General features: G+C 39.7%; 1 protein-coding gene across 2 annotated transcripts in view; it reads left to right on the forward strand.

The window, feature by feature from the left end:
- The window catches only part of LOC131975911 (IgGFc-binding protein-like), a 35,026-nt gene extending 23,171 nt beyond the window's left edge, over positions 1–11,855 (forward strand). For both annotated transcript variants that reach the window (XM_059338733.1, XM_059338734.1), the window contains exons 20-28: positions 63–633; positions 1,221–1,813; positions 2,664–3,231; positions 6,590–7,143; positions 7,730–8,285; positions 9,115–9,314; positions 10,135–10,512; positions 11,425–11,696; positions 11,781–11,855. In XM_059338733.1, the coding sequence (XP_059194716.1) occupies positions 63–633; positions 1,221–1,813; positions 2,664–3,231; positions 6,590–7,143; positions 7,730–8,285; positions 9,115–9,314; positions 10,135–10,512; positions 11,425–11,696; positions 11,781–11,796 (3,708 nt within the window). In that variant the 3' untranslated portion in view covers positions 11,797–11,855. The remainder of the gene's footprint in view (positions 1–62; positions 634–1,220; positions 1,814–2,663; positions 3,232–6,589; positions 7,144–7,729; positions 8,286–9,114; positions 9,315–10,134; positions 10,513–11,424; positions 11,697–11,780) is intronic.
- The last annotated feature ends 1,753 nt before the right edge of the window (positions 11,856–13,608 follow it).

Genomic DNA, 13,608 nt, shown 5'->3' on the forward strand with positions numbered 1-13,608 from the left:
CAGTTTTTCAATGACAGCTGCTCACGTTTTATTTTGATCACTAATGAGTCTTTTATTTTCAGGTGAATGGTCAGGTGACTTATCTCCCTGTTAACCTGCTGCGGGGTAAGATCCAAATCTCTTCCAAGGACGGCAAAACTCTTCTGAAAACAGACTTTATGCACATAGTCTTCAATGGGTACTCCACAGCTCTGGTTACACTGGACCCACACTACAAGGACAGAGTGTATGGGCTGTGTGGTAATTTTAACAGCGATTCTCAAGATGAGTATCCTGCTGCTACACCTGGTTCCCCTCCCATCAATACCAGTGTGGAGCTGGCTCAGGCCTACCGGCTCTTTGATGGGGACCAGGACTGTTGCACTGGTTGTGAACAGAAACCAGATGATGTGAACTTGGCTGCAGACCTTTCTGAGGATCTGTCTAGTGAGCGTAGACGGTGCTCAGTGCTCACGGATTCCAATGGTCCGTTTGCTCACTGTCATAGTCAGGTCAATCCTGATTCCTTCTATGAAAGTTGTTTAGTTGGCCATCACAATAGAGGGTCAGAAGTTGCTCTTAACAAAGCCATTATTTCATATTCCATAGTTTGTGACAAAACCAATGATGGTTGGCAAGATGGAGTGACAGTTGGTAAGTAGTTGTGTTGAGAATTTCCAACATGGTCTCACAGAAATCCGTGAAATAGCCACGGATTTCGCTTAACTCAAAATCCGTGGAATAGCCACGGAATCGCTCAAATTTCCGTGAAACTGACACGGATTTCGCTACAATGTAAGTTAATGCCAGTCATATCCCGTGGCTATTCCAACATACAAAGTGATTATGTACATTCACTGAGTGAATATTTAGAAAATAAAACATATATTTCTGGCTAGAAATGTGATCAAAATCCATTTTTATGCAGAAACTAAGTCAAAATATAGATTTTTCACTAAAAATGAGAGAACTGTCCGTCATGTTTTTTGTTCTGACTGCCGGGACCTTGAAAGTCACGTGACTTGGAACAAACCAATAGCCACGGGATATGACTGTCATTAACTTGCATTGTAGCGAAATCCGTGTCAGTTTCACGGAAATTTGAGTTAAGCGAAATCCGTGGCTATTTCACGGATTTCTGTGAGACCAGGTTGGAATTTCAGTAAAAAATGTTAGAATTCAAATGTTCTTTTTTTTGCATATTGGGACAGAATCTTTAAATGACCAATAAATCATTTCAGATGTGCACTGTCCACCAAACAGCCATTACAAGACCTGTGGCACCGCCTGCCCCCCGTCCTGTCAGTTTACTACCACCGTGTGCAACAAGAAGTGTGTGCCGGGCTGCTTCTGTGATCCAGGATTCATCAGGAGTCCACTTGGCTGTGTGCATCCACATCAGTGCGGTTGCAGAGACTCCAGAGGAAAATACCACAACCTGAACTCAACTTTCTGGACGCCGTCCGACTGTGGTCAGCTCTGTATCTGTGGACCTTCTACTGGAGAGATGGGCTGCAGCCCGGCCCACTGCCCCAGAGGAATGGTCTGCAAGCAGCTACAGCACCAGAGGCTGTGTCAACCGGAGAAACCCCAGAACTGTTCCATTGTTACTGGGCTGCACTTTACCACCTTTGATGGGCATCATTTTGACTTCAGAGACAGTTGTTCATATTCTTTGATTGAAACTAAGGCCAACCTTACTGGACTAACACCTTTCAAGATCACTATCTCTGATGCAAGTTGCCACAAAAGGCTTTTTCATAGTCTTGATTTAACACTCTCCATCTATGGTGTGAAGGTGGAGGTGAGGAAAGGTCACCCTGGGAAGGTGTTGGTGAGTACTTATCAACACATTCAATGACACGCATTGTTCGGTCTTTTTTTTTTTTTTTAACCCTTTGATGCACGACATATTGACCCCCCTTCTAATGCACAACATGGGTCCAAAATGATCATTTCCCATGTTATTTAATGCTGCTGTGTGTTTCTGTGCTCTATCTTTTGATATCAACTTATTTTATGATTGAATATTCCAACTATTCTTTAAATATCTTGTTTTTGATAACAACTGATCATTATTTCCATTTTGCTTCTTATACTTTATGAAGAAAAAAAGTTTTTGTATTATTACATAGCTAACTACTCGGCTAAGTAGCTTGCTAAGCAAACTTTTTGGCTAAGTATTCAGCTTAGCAAGCTACTTAGCTAACTTCTTGGCTAAGTATTTAGCTAAGTATTTAGCTTAGCAAGCTACTTAGCTAAATATTTAGCCAAGAAGTTAGGTATTTAGCTTGGCAAGCTACTTAGCTAAATATTTAACCAAGAAGTTAGCTAAGTATTTAGCTTAGCACGCTACTTAGCTAAATACTTAGCCAAGAAGTTAGCTAAGTAGTTAGCTTAGCAAGCTACTTAGCTAAAAAATGGATATGGGTAATTTTTGACCCATGTTATACATTAGAAGAGTAGTGACACAAAAATGGATTTTATTCAAAAATGTATAAAGGAAAACATAAAAATTAGAATGTATGATGATCAAAAACAAACTAATTAAGGAAAACCTGGAATACTGAATGATGAAAATAATTTATTGCAAAGATATAGAACATAAAACTCTGTCGGGTCACTTTAGACCATGTTGTGCATCAAAGGGTTAAGGAGTGTGTTCTGTTTTTTTTAATTCTCAGATTGATGGACTGTATAAGACCTTACCATTCTCTCACCTGGCGGGCCATGTAACTGCCTACCAAACACCTTCATCCATCATCATTCACACTGATGTGGGATTACAGCTGATGATCTACAACACTGGCACTCTGATGGTGGTCCTCCCCACCAGTTACAGCTCTTCTGTCTCTGGTCTCTGTGGAAATGCCAACTCTGATCCTCATGACGATCAAATGATGCCCAATGAGGAACTTGCCCAGAATACACTAGAGTTTGCCCACAGCTGGAGGTCTCTGGGAGCCGAGGCCTGCAGGTCCAACTGCTCCTCCAGACTGAAGCATTGTCCTGCTGGGGCACAGGAGCTGTTTGCAGGCAGTGATTTTTGTGGGGTGTTGTTGAATGAGCTGGGGCCGTTTGCAGACTGTGCCTCTGTGTTAAGTCCCAAGCATTACTTCCACAGCTGTGTAGCAGATTCTTGCTCTTCTGGCGGACATTACTCAGCACTCTGCAGTTCCGTTGCATCGTATGCGGCGGCCTGCCAAGCAGCTCAGCTGCCCATCAGGCAGTGGAGGAGTGACACTTTCTGTGGCAAGTATATTGTTCAGTCTGTTTGTTTATACTCTAACACCTTACAGCTGATTATGGTGTCCCTGTAGCTTCAGACTCAGACATTTATTTTTTGGTACTTATAAGTCCGTCTGGGTTCAGAGCATAGACTGTATATAAATAATGGACGTAGTCACCGTGACGTCACCCGTTGGTTTGTGGCCCGTTGGAAGCCTCGAGTTCATACTCGTCGCCATCTATCGTCGCCATCTTGTTTCCGATACGCGGAGCAGACCATATCTGGACTGTGGAGGAGGAGAGGGATCTGATCACTGACTACAGCCTCTCTACACCTCAACCTGACTGAGAGAAGCTGCTGCTAATTCATGTTAGCATTAACTGGAGCATTAACTGGGATGTTAGTTTTGGCTAGCGCAAAAAACAAAACAAAATGTATCTTTCTTACCTCAGAAAACTGAGCAGCGACTCCTTGGAGTGTCTGTTAGTCCAACCAAACACTGAACAAGACATTTAATGAACAAAACGTTCAAATAAACTGTCATTAACTGAAATACAGTGAAAGGGTCAAAGTTATGAGACCAAATCGGTAAACGTCCTCTTTTCTATCTATATAACGTTATATATAACTTTATTGACACGTTGCCGTGGATACGCTCTGCTTCTCTCCTGGTGACGGCTCGCCTTGTCACTGACCTGTCAATCAAAGCTAGAAACGCCTTCTATTTTCTTCTAAATGGGGCCATTATTAGAACTATTGACATCAAAATGTCTTGAAGATTTTTTACTAGCGATTGAGACCATAATGTTGTCCCTGAAAAATTTTTCTGAGGTAATAAATCAAGTGAGAAGTTTTCAAATTTAGCACTGAAATGAATGGGCAGATTTCTTTTGCAGCCAAACTTAGCGCCCCCTGCTGGAATTTTCGGTGAATTGCAGGCTTTATGCACTTCCTGGTGGCCTCCATGCTCAGACACGGAGATTGCCGCCTGGTTCAGAGGCTGTCCGACTGTTAAATTTGCAAGTACTTGAGGGCTCACTTCACCTTTTTAAAACATTTTATATCAGGCAGCAAAACAAACTCTGTGAGGGGAAATGCCCACAGTTGCCCATCCATAACAAAAAAAGAATGGAATGACATTCCTGGAACAGCACCACACACACCAGGTGAATAAAGAACAGCATTTCATTTCTACAGCTCATTTAAAGCACTGTGGAGTTGTTTAAATATGAAAGTTTATTACAAATCCGTATCTGATTTGACCTTCAGGAACACAATTTTGTCTATAACCCTCTAGGGAACAACAAATATTTCAACCTCTGTTAGTGTGGCTCCGTCTAGTTTTACTTGAAACGCAAACTTCAATTATGGAGCATGAGGATGTAGTTGACGCGTATCTTAAGCTGAAAAAATCCCACAGTTTCTTTCTTATGGTTTATTGAAAACCTTTCGTTTGAGCATGACAAACAATAAACTACAGCAATCCAAAAAATGATAATTATGAGCACGGTCAAAAACTAGTGTGCTCTCCTCGTCTCCATAATCCTAATTAAAACAAAGTAAGCAATTATGACGTTACACACATCTCAGCCAATAAGAGTGCAATTCCTGCGAACCAATAGGCATTCTTACAACTTCAATAAAGAACTATGAACTATGATATACAAATCTGAATTACTTATCAGCTTGTGCAAAATGGCTCTAACAACCTCTTTCAAGAAACGAATAGGAACTTTAATTTCTTATTAGATTTTCTAAAGGGTCTGTGCTCACAGAAACCTAATTTCACTGCAGCAGTCTGACAGTCTGTCTGCTCAGTCTAGCTTCTGGTTGCTCCTTTCCCTCCAACATCCATCCTTGTATTGCCGAGCAGTACGGCGTGGGCCTCCAGCAGTGTGGTGCCGGTGACTCCCAAGAAGCGGGTGGGGCAATGAGGCGAAGTTGTGCTCCTGGCCGGGGGGGAGGAGCCGCTGCTGACGGGAGCAGAGCTCTTCACCTCCTGCTGGAGACTGACTGCAGGTCGAAGGCAGCAGCGGAGCCGGATCTGGGTCTCTCCACAGCGGGCTGGTTTCTGCCTGAGGCCCTGCTGGAGTCTGAGTTTCTGGTTAACCCTTTTTGACTCTGCTCGAATTTGATCCAGTTGCATCGTGACGGGCATTAAGAACTGCAGAGTGTTTGCTTAAGTAGATCATATAGAGGCAGAAGAAGTATTAAATTACGACTGCTCCATACAAAGTTAAATGTTCCTTGTAGTTGCTTTTAATTGACAAAGATTTTTTTCAGCTCTCCCAAGATTCTGCATTTAAAATTCTGGGCCTTTACACTGTCTTTCATTTGGACATATGCAGTTTAAAAGTCATATGCTAAGTGCACAGGGGTGACATGTTGGAGTTTAAAAATACATCTAAACATAATAGGCAAGGCAAGTTTATTTATATAGCACAATTCAGACACAAGGCCATTCAAAGTGCTTTACAGGGGCAAGATTAAAATACATAAAACACATTAGAAGACATTTAAAAGTGAATTTTAAAAAAAAGTGAATGAATAAAACATTTAAAGGCAAATTAATAAAAATTACAGGTTAAAATGGAAACAGAAAAGTCTTCAGACTTGATTTAAAAGAGCTGAGAGTTGCAGCAGACCTCAAGTTCTCTGGGAGTTTGTTCCAGAGATTTGGTGCATAAAAACTAAACACTGCTATCTTTATACACTACTGGTCAAAAGTTTTAGAACACACCATCTTCTCTTTTCACATTTGCAACATTTAAAATTCTTTATTGAGCATGATAGTGTTTTGAAAGTAAAAAGATTCAAAATCACATTTTATGTTGGACTAAAGGACTAAAAAAGACACAAAATGACAAAAAAAACACCAAAAGACACAAAATGACCAAAAAAAGACACAAAATGACTAAAACAAGACACAAAATGACCAAAAAAAGACACAAAATGACTTACAAAGACATGAAAAGAATTCAAAAATGGACAAAATAGCCCAAGACTCCATAGAGTTAAGTTGTTAACCCATTTCTTGTTCCCTGAAAAAAGGCCTACTTGTATAATTCTGAAATGTACATTATTTTTCAGTTTTGGTTAAGCTTACCTTTTTTTATTTACCTCTGGCAGTTCACCACTTACCTTTGGACCCTTTCAAGCTGTTCATTTGACTTGAACTGCTTGAATTTCAATAAAAAACTGGAAAAATTGGGGTGTTCTAAAACTTTTGACCGGTAGTGTATAATAAGCATACTTTCATCCTACATTTATTTTATTCATACATGCAGTGCAGCAAATTGGCTTATCTCTTGTTCTTCTGTGAAGTTGGACTTATTTCCCCCCTCTCTCTCTCTCTCTCTCTCTCTCTCTCTCTCTCTCCAGGTATGTCCTGCCCTAAGAATAGCCACTATGAGCTGTGTGGACCTCGGTGTCCTGTGGTGTGCCGTGGACTCTCCTCCCCAGCTAACTGCAGTGGAGGATGTGAGGAGGGCTGCCAGTGTGACCCGGGCTACATCCTGAGCGATGGCCAGTGTGTGCTGCTTTCTGACTGTGGCTGTGAGCATGAGGGCCAGTATCGCCCTGCTGGCCACTTCTACTCTGAGAAAAGCTGCCAAAAGTGTAACTGCAGAAGGGGCCACGTGACCTGCAGCCCCGTGGAAAGCTGCTCAGTAAAAGATGAGTTTGCCTTGCAGCATGGGGTGTGCCAAGTGTTTGCTGGCTTTGGCTACATCACTTTTGATGGTGTTATTGTGCCTCAACACAGAGCAGAGTGCACCTATGTACTGTCAGACTTCTCCTCTGAAGCCTTGCATGACTTTACTCTGCTCATTAGCTTTGAAAAGGACATGAATGGCATTCTCACAATCAGCAGACTGATATTTCGAATGCATTCAATGGAAGTGTCACTTGACCCTGAAACTCTGTGGAAAATACAGGTAAGATCTACAATCTGTGCTCGTGTATTAATCAACATGGTCTCACAGAAATCCGTGAAATAGCCACGGATTTCGCTTAACTCAAAATCCGTGGAATAGCCACGGAATCGCTCAAATTTCCGTGAAACTGACACAGATTTGGCTACAATGCAAGTTAATGACAGTCATATCCCGTGGCTATTCCAACATACAAAGTGATTATGTACATTCACTGAGTGAAGATTTAGAAAATAAAACATACATTTCTCGCTAGAAATGTGATCAAAATCCATTTTTATGCAGAAACTAAGTCAAAATATTGATTTTTCACTAAAAATGAGAGAACTGTCCGCCATGTTTTTTGTTCTGACTGCTGGGACCTTGAAAGTCACGTGACTTGGAACAAACCAATAGGAACAAATATCCATGGAATAGCCACGGGATATGACTGTCATTAACTTGCATTGTAGCCAAATCCGTGTCAGTTTCACGGAAATTTGAGCGAAATCCGTGGCTATTTCACGGATTTCTGTGAGACCAGGTTGGTATTAGTTATTAAGGTACGTTTTATAAAGTATTTGCTGCCTTAACTATTCTCTGGTTTCAGCTAAATGGAGAAGAACATGGAGTGCCTTTTGATAATGGACAACTTGAAGCACACCAAGACGGCAACAGACTGCTGATCACCACAGCATCCGGGGTGGGAGTGGACTTCTCCTCCTCCCAGTACCTCAGGTTAACCGTGCCGCAGGTATATGACGCCACAGCTTCAGGCGTCTGTGGGAACTTCAACGGGGACAGGTATGATGACATGGAACTGAGGAACGGCCACCTTGCCAAAAGCTTCGCTGAGCTCCTGCAGAGCTGGACGTCAGACGCTGCTGGACAGCGATGCCCTGATGACTCCTGCAGCAGCGAGTGTGATGAGTGCAGCTCGTCTCCACATGACAGCGCCGTCTGCAACATCCTGTTTGTTGATAGTATGGAGTTCCACCGCTGCTGGAGCAGTGGAGTGGAGCGAGATGTTTATGCACGTATGTGCAACACAGCTCTTTGTGGAGGGGCGGGGCTTAGGGCCGGATGTCTGGCGCTGGAAGCGTACGCTGCGTCCTGCCGGGCTGAAGGAATACTGGTAGGGTCCTGGAGAGAGAACACGCCTTGTGGTAAGTGAATAATTATGTTCACCGTCTAAATAAAGCGCAGCTGATCCACTCTTAATTGTATTTTCTACCAGTAGGGTAAGATAGCTACAGATAAAAAATAACTACAGATTCTGCGCCTAAACCAGCTACCTTTTTTAAATTGTATCATCACATTATTATTATTATTATTATTATTATTATTATTATTATTATTAAACTCGACACTTGACAAGATACATTTTACCCAGAAATCATTGCACATCTGATATATTTATTACATGCAAAGAAAATAAGATAAAATTAGTCATGTTATTGCATAGTTTTTATAGTTTATATAGAATAAGCATATCATTGGTATACATTGTTGTTATTTTACACAAAAGGAAACCATGATGGAGATGGCTTTGCCAGTTTAAAGGTGTATATATAACAAATTGCACCATTTTTAGTTGATTGATTGATTGTCTTTATTTCGAACATGCAGGCAATAAAAAAACATACAATATTGATAGATGAATAAATAAAAAACAAAACAAAAAAGCAAAAACAATTGAAAAAAGACACTTTCTGCAAGTTCGAAAGGGGGTAGGAAGAAGTAAAAAAACGTTCTACCCCTTAACGGGTCAGTATATACATATATGAATAATCAATATAGTCACATACAAATATTATAAATAATTATATTGTTGTTAAAAGTTCTTTAAACACAGAAATATTTCTGATATAACAATCTGACTCTTGCAAACATCAGTTCTCTGCCCAATGAGGGCCAGCTCTCTGAGTACAACTACAGTCTATATATATCAGTTATATATCAGTTTATATTTACATCCCAGTTATCTGCCCCCAGCTCTCCAGTGCCCTGACCGCAGCAGCCCCAGGTCCTGTGTTGACTCCAGCTCCAGCTCTTGTCCTGCTCTGCTCAGCGCTGCTTCTGCACCAAGTGTCTGCTCAGAAGGTTGTGAGTGCCACAATGGAAACCTGTTTGATGGGGGAGAGTGTGTTCCCTACAGTCAGTGTGGGTGTGTCCATCACAATGTATATATTAAGGTAGATATACATTCTTTTTTTTTCTTTATATATATATTTTTTTAATTTAAATTAGCATTCATTCAAGCATCAGTACAAGACATAACTTATTCCACAGCTGTTTGTTTTTTGTTTTGTTTTGTATTTATTTTTCTTTCGTGGTTCTTTGTTCTAATGTACCCTTTAAAAAACAAAAATGTGGAATAGTATTATAATAATATATAATAATATATAGGGAGGCAAAAAAGCAGAGAAACAGAAACATTAACAATTATGCTAATAATACCAATACATAAATAAACACAGGATGCCAAGTATGCTCATTAAAAAAATAAAAAATAAAAAAATATTTTAAAAAATACCTTAATAAAATAAATGAAAATTGGATGCATCAGATCAACTCAGTTGGGGTCCAGAGAGGTGAGGGTTCTCACATATATGATGACAGGCTGCCATCTTTTATAAAAAATTGGCTGCTGAGCCTCTCAAGGAATATTTAATTTTTTCTAAAGACAGAAAAGACATTAAATCACTCATCCATGAAGAGGCAGGGGGAGCGTTTGGGCTTTTCCAATGCAATAGAATGCGTCTGCGGGCTATGAGCAAAGAAAAAAAAGCAATAATATCAGAATTTTCTTTAGTGAGACTAGTTGGAACGGGAGATACCCCAAAGATTGATATCAGTGGGCAGAGTTCTAATCTTGTATTAAGGACTTTGCTAAACAATTTATAAAAACAAGACCAGAAATTGGCTAGTTTGGGTAGATATACATTCTTAATACAAATGCATTGCTATGTGTCATTACCTGGAATTAAAACTCACATGACTTTCTCTTCCTAGATGGATGAGCAGTTATACACCAAGGACTGCAGCCAGGTGTGCTGGTGTCACCCTCTGGGTGGAGCGATCTGCGAGGCGGCCGGCTGTGGTCCGGGCCAGCAGTGTGGGCTCAGTAATGGATCCTGGAGCTGTCGGGACAGACCTGAAGTCTGTGAGCTCAGGGCCAGCCTCCAGGTCTCCACGCTCAGTGGGCAGCAGCTGAGCCTGGAGCCCCGGTCCTCCTACAGCCTGATGTCCCTCTGTGACCAGTCCAGCATCCACTGGTTCAGCCTCATCTCTTACTATGGACCTTGTGATGGCGGCTCCTCCAGGCTCATCAATGTGTTTCAAATCCTCCTGCGTGGATCATCACTGACCATACAGCAAGGCACAGTGAAGGTATGACTCCACTGAGAAACTGGAACATTTCGTTAGCCTCATAGCATATTTGCCTAAGTCATATTTGAACGTTTTCGGGAAACAAGAAAAAACAACATTTTTAGTAAGCCCATTGGTATTTTTAATTGATATTGTAACAGTAAGTTCAAATAGAACAAGTTTGCATAAAAAATTAAACACATCGATTTCATAACAGATAAAAGTGACTTAGGCAGAATATGCCCTGACTAAGGCAATTTTTCTCTTGCATATAAATAATGTAGTTTGGTTTGTATGTAGCTGCAAAAATGCCAAAGTCACAGAGATGACTAAGGCAGAAAGTGATTTTGGACTCTAACAAGTGTTCTGATGAGAACATTATGCAATAAGGCAGAAAGATGCAGCAGTGGTAGAGAGTAAAGTTAGGCAGATATCACAATTTGGCCAAAAAATGACTTCGGCAATTATGCTATGAAGCTAACGATATGTGGAAATGTCTGTTTCACCTCACTGCAGCTCCGCTGTCATAGGGACAGATACAAAAAATCTTTCCTGCCACATGCCATCACACTGTACAATAACAAATAGTCTGGTTTATTACATACCGTTCGTTATGCACTTTGTGTTTTTTATGCACACTGTTCATTGCACCTTATTGTTTCAAGGCACCAACATTTTTATTCTGCATATTCATATTTATTCTGCACTGGAATTCTACTCCTTTATACATACTCCTTCTTTAGACACTTTATTTTTACATTACATTTTATTGTATTTTTATATTTTGTTACTTGAAGTATGCCTAGGTTGTTCTTTTTATTTAATTGTGTTGTCATTGTCTCTGTGTGTAATGCTGCTGCTACACTGTCATTTCCCAGCTTGGGATAAATAAATATCTATATATTTATCTATCTACTCTGTTGCTCCCAACAGGTGAATGGAGGCGTGGTGTCCCTCCCTCTCAGCCTCCCCTCTGGGGTCTCCCTGTCATATGGAGTGAACCAGGAGAGGTCAGAGGTCACAGTGAACCTGAGGAGAGATGCTGGGATGGAGTCGGAGCTTGAGATTGAGATCGGTGTTACCATGATGACGGTTAAGGTCCCTCTGTGGTACTCAGACAGACTGTGTGGTGTCTGTGGAAACCTTAATGAGCTCCACTCCCACTCCTCAGTTATTCCATGGCTGCTCCCAGACTTCCCTGGCTGGTGAGTCTTCTTCGCCACAACAATTGTACATTTGTTGATATATTTATTTGTTTAATCAATTAATATGTTCTCTTCTTTTCACAGTGGCTTCACTGGATAACTGATATTTTTTTATGTGTATTTTATGAATGTTTAAATACATAAAACAATTTAAACAACTTTGTAAAGTCTGTCATTTAAACTCACGGATGCCCTTCTCATACTTTTTTTTTTTTTTTAATACTGGCAGCACTCTTATCAGTTAAGCCCATACACCTTTTTTACATAAAGTCATCTCTGCCCAGTGTTGATTAGGTGCCAATACCAAATAAGCAATGAGGGCACACCTTTTATCTTAATCCAGTGTGTACAGTAAACTAAGTCAGGCTTACTGTTGCCCTGCCCAAGGCCTGCTGACCATATGAACACTAATTAAATATTTGAGGGTTTTTTTTTTATTATTTAATCTAAAGCAAACCTTTTGAGGGCCAAGTTATATTTACTTTCTCCCTATCATTGGTGATTGTAGCACCCTCCTCTATGAGCTTTTCATTTTGGGTGACACACAAAACCAACAGAAACCGCCCGTTAAGCCCAGAGACTGCCACTCTGCAGAAACGTTAGTTTAATTAAGATTTGATCGATCGCTTCTCTGGGATTATCCATCCCATTTTGCAAGCGTTACAAGGGACACGTCTGTGTTTACAAGCAAACTGGCTTAAAGGACACAATATAAACACTGGCAGAAATTGTGATTTGTCCATTGAGTAGAGCTTACATCCTCAGTAATCACACCACCTATTGTGCATCACATTCTGAGGTTTTTCTCCAGCTGATAAATGCTGTGAAACACTAAGTGACAGTATTTGGAATGGAAAGCAACAGAAAAAAGGCTTTGGAGAGGAAATTAACATGTCAGTTGTATGTAGCATTTATATTTAGCAATTGATAAAATGTAATTGCATTAAAACAGATTTTCTTTTCTTTCTATTTAATTTATTTTATTTGATGGGGACAATGCAGTTAGTTACATACAAAATCACAATACTATAAAAATCCAATATACAATTACACCATCTACAAAATAGAATAAAATTACAAAAAATTACAATATACATTTACCCTGAGAAAAAAATAAAATATCATAAATCATCATAAATCTATACAACAAGGAGAAAAGAAAGAAATAAGAGAAAAAGAAAAGAAAAAAAAACATCTTACATACCAATCCAGGGTAACTACTCAAACAAATATATACAATAATAATACAAAGGATAAAAAAAACAAAAAACATTACAACCCAATCCAAAATAACTACTTAGACTATAAGACTTTAAGAATGAAGAAAAAGTGTGTGTTCTTTCTAGATGAGGCCAGCATTTGGAAACTTGTTTATTCTGTGATGTGAGACATCAAAAAAACAAATATTCTCTATTTTTTTTTTTTTTTTTTTACTTTTCTGCAAAAACCCAGCCCTGTTATCAAACTAGACTGCTGGATGCCTGCTCAGAGACTCTTGGGTAACTTTGGAGATAAGTCATGATTTTGGTCTTATCACATTCTTGCCTTGCCCACTTTAAAATGGATAATATTATTTGGTTACACCAGAATATACAATATAGCTGTGGGTGAATAATGAAAGTGACATATGTGCCTGCTGTTGCATCCAGTGGCAGTGACATTTCTGTGAATTTAAAAAAAAAAATAGGGAATGTTGACAACTTGAGAAAAAGTAATATATAATTATACATGGACATGTATATTATACAAATATTTTTTCAGGATTTTGCACATTTTTCAGAAAACAATTTAAATGTTGTCCAGGTTATTTTTCCCTCAAATATACAGTTTTGGAAAAAATGATTAGGCCACCTTTGTTTTCTTCATTTTCTTGTGAATTTTAATGCCTGGTACAACTAAAGGTACATTTATT

The sequence above is a fragment of the Centropristis striata genome, chromosome 8, assembly GCF_030273125.1.
Source record: "Centropristis striata isolate RG_2023a ecotype Rhode Island chromosome 8, C.striata_1.0, whole genome shotgun sequence".
In the NCBI taxonomy this organism is placed as follows: domain Eukaryota; kingdom Metazoa; phylum Chordata; class Actinopteri; order Perciformes; family Serranidae; genus Centropristis; species Centropristis striata.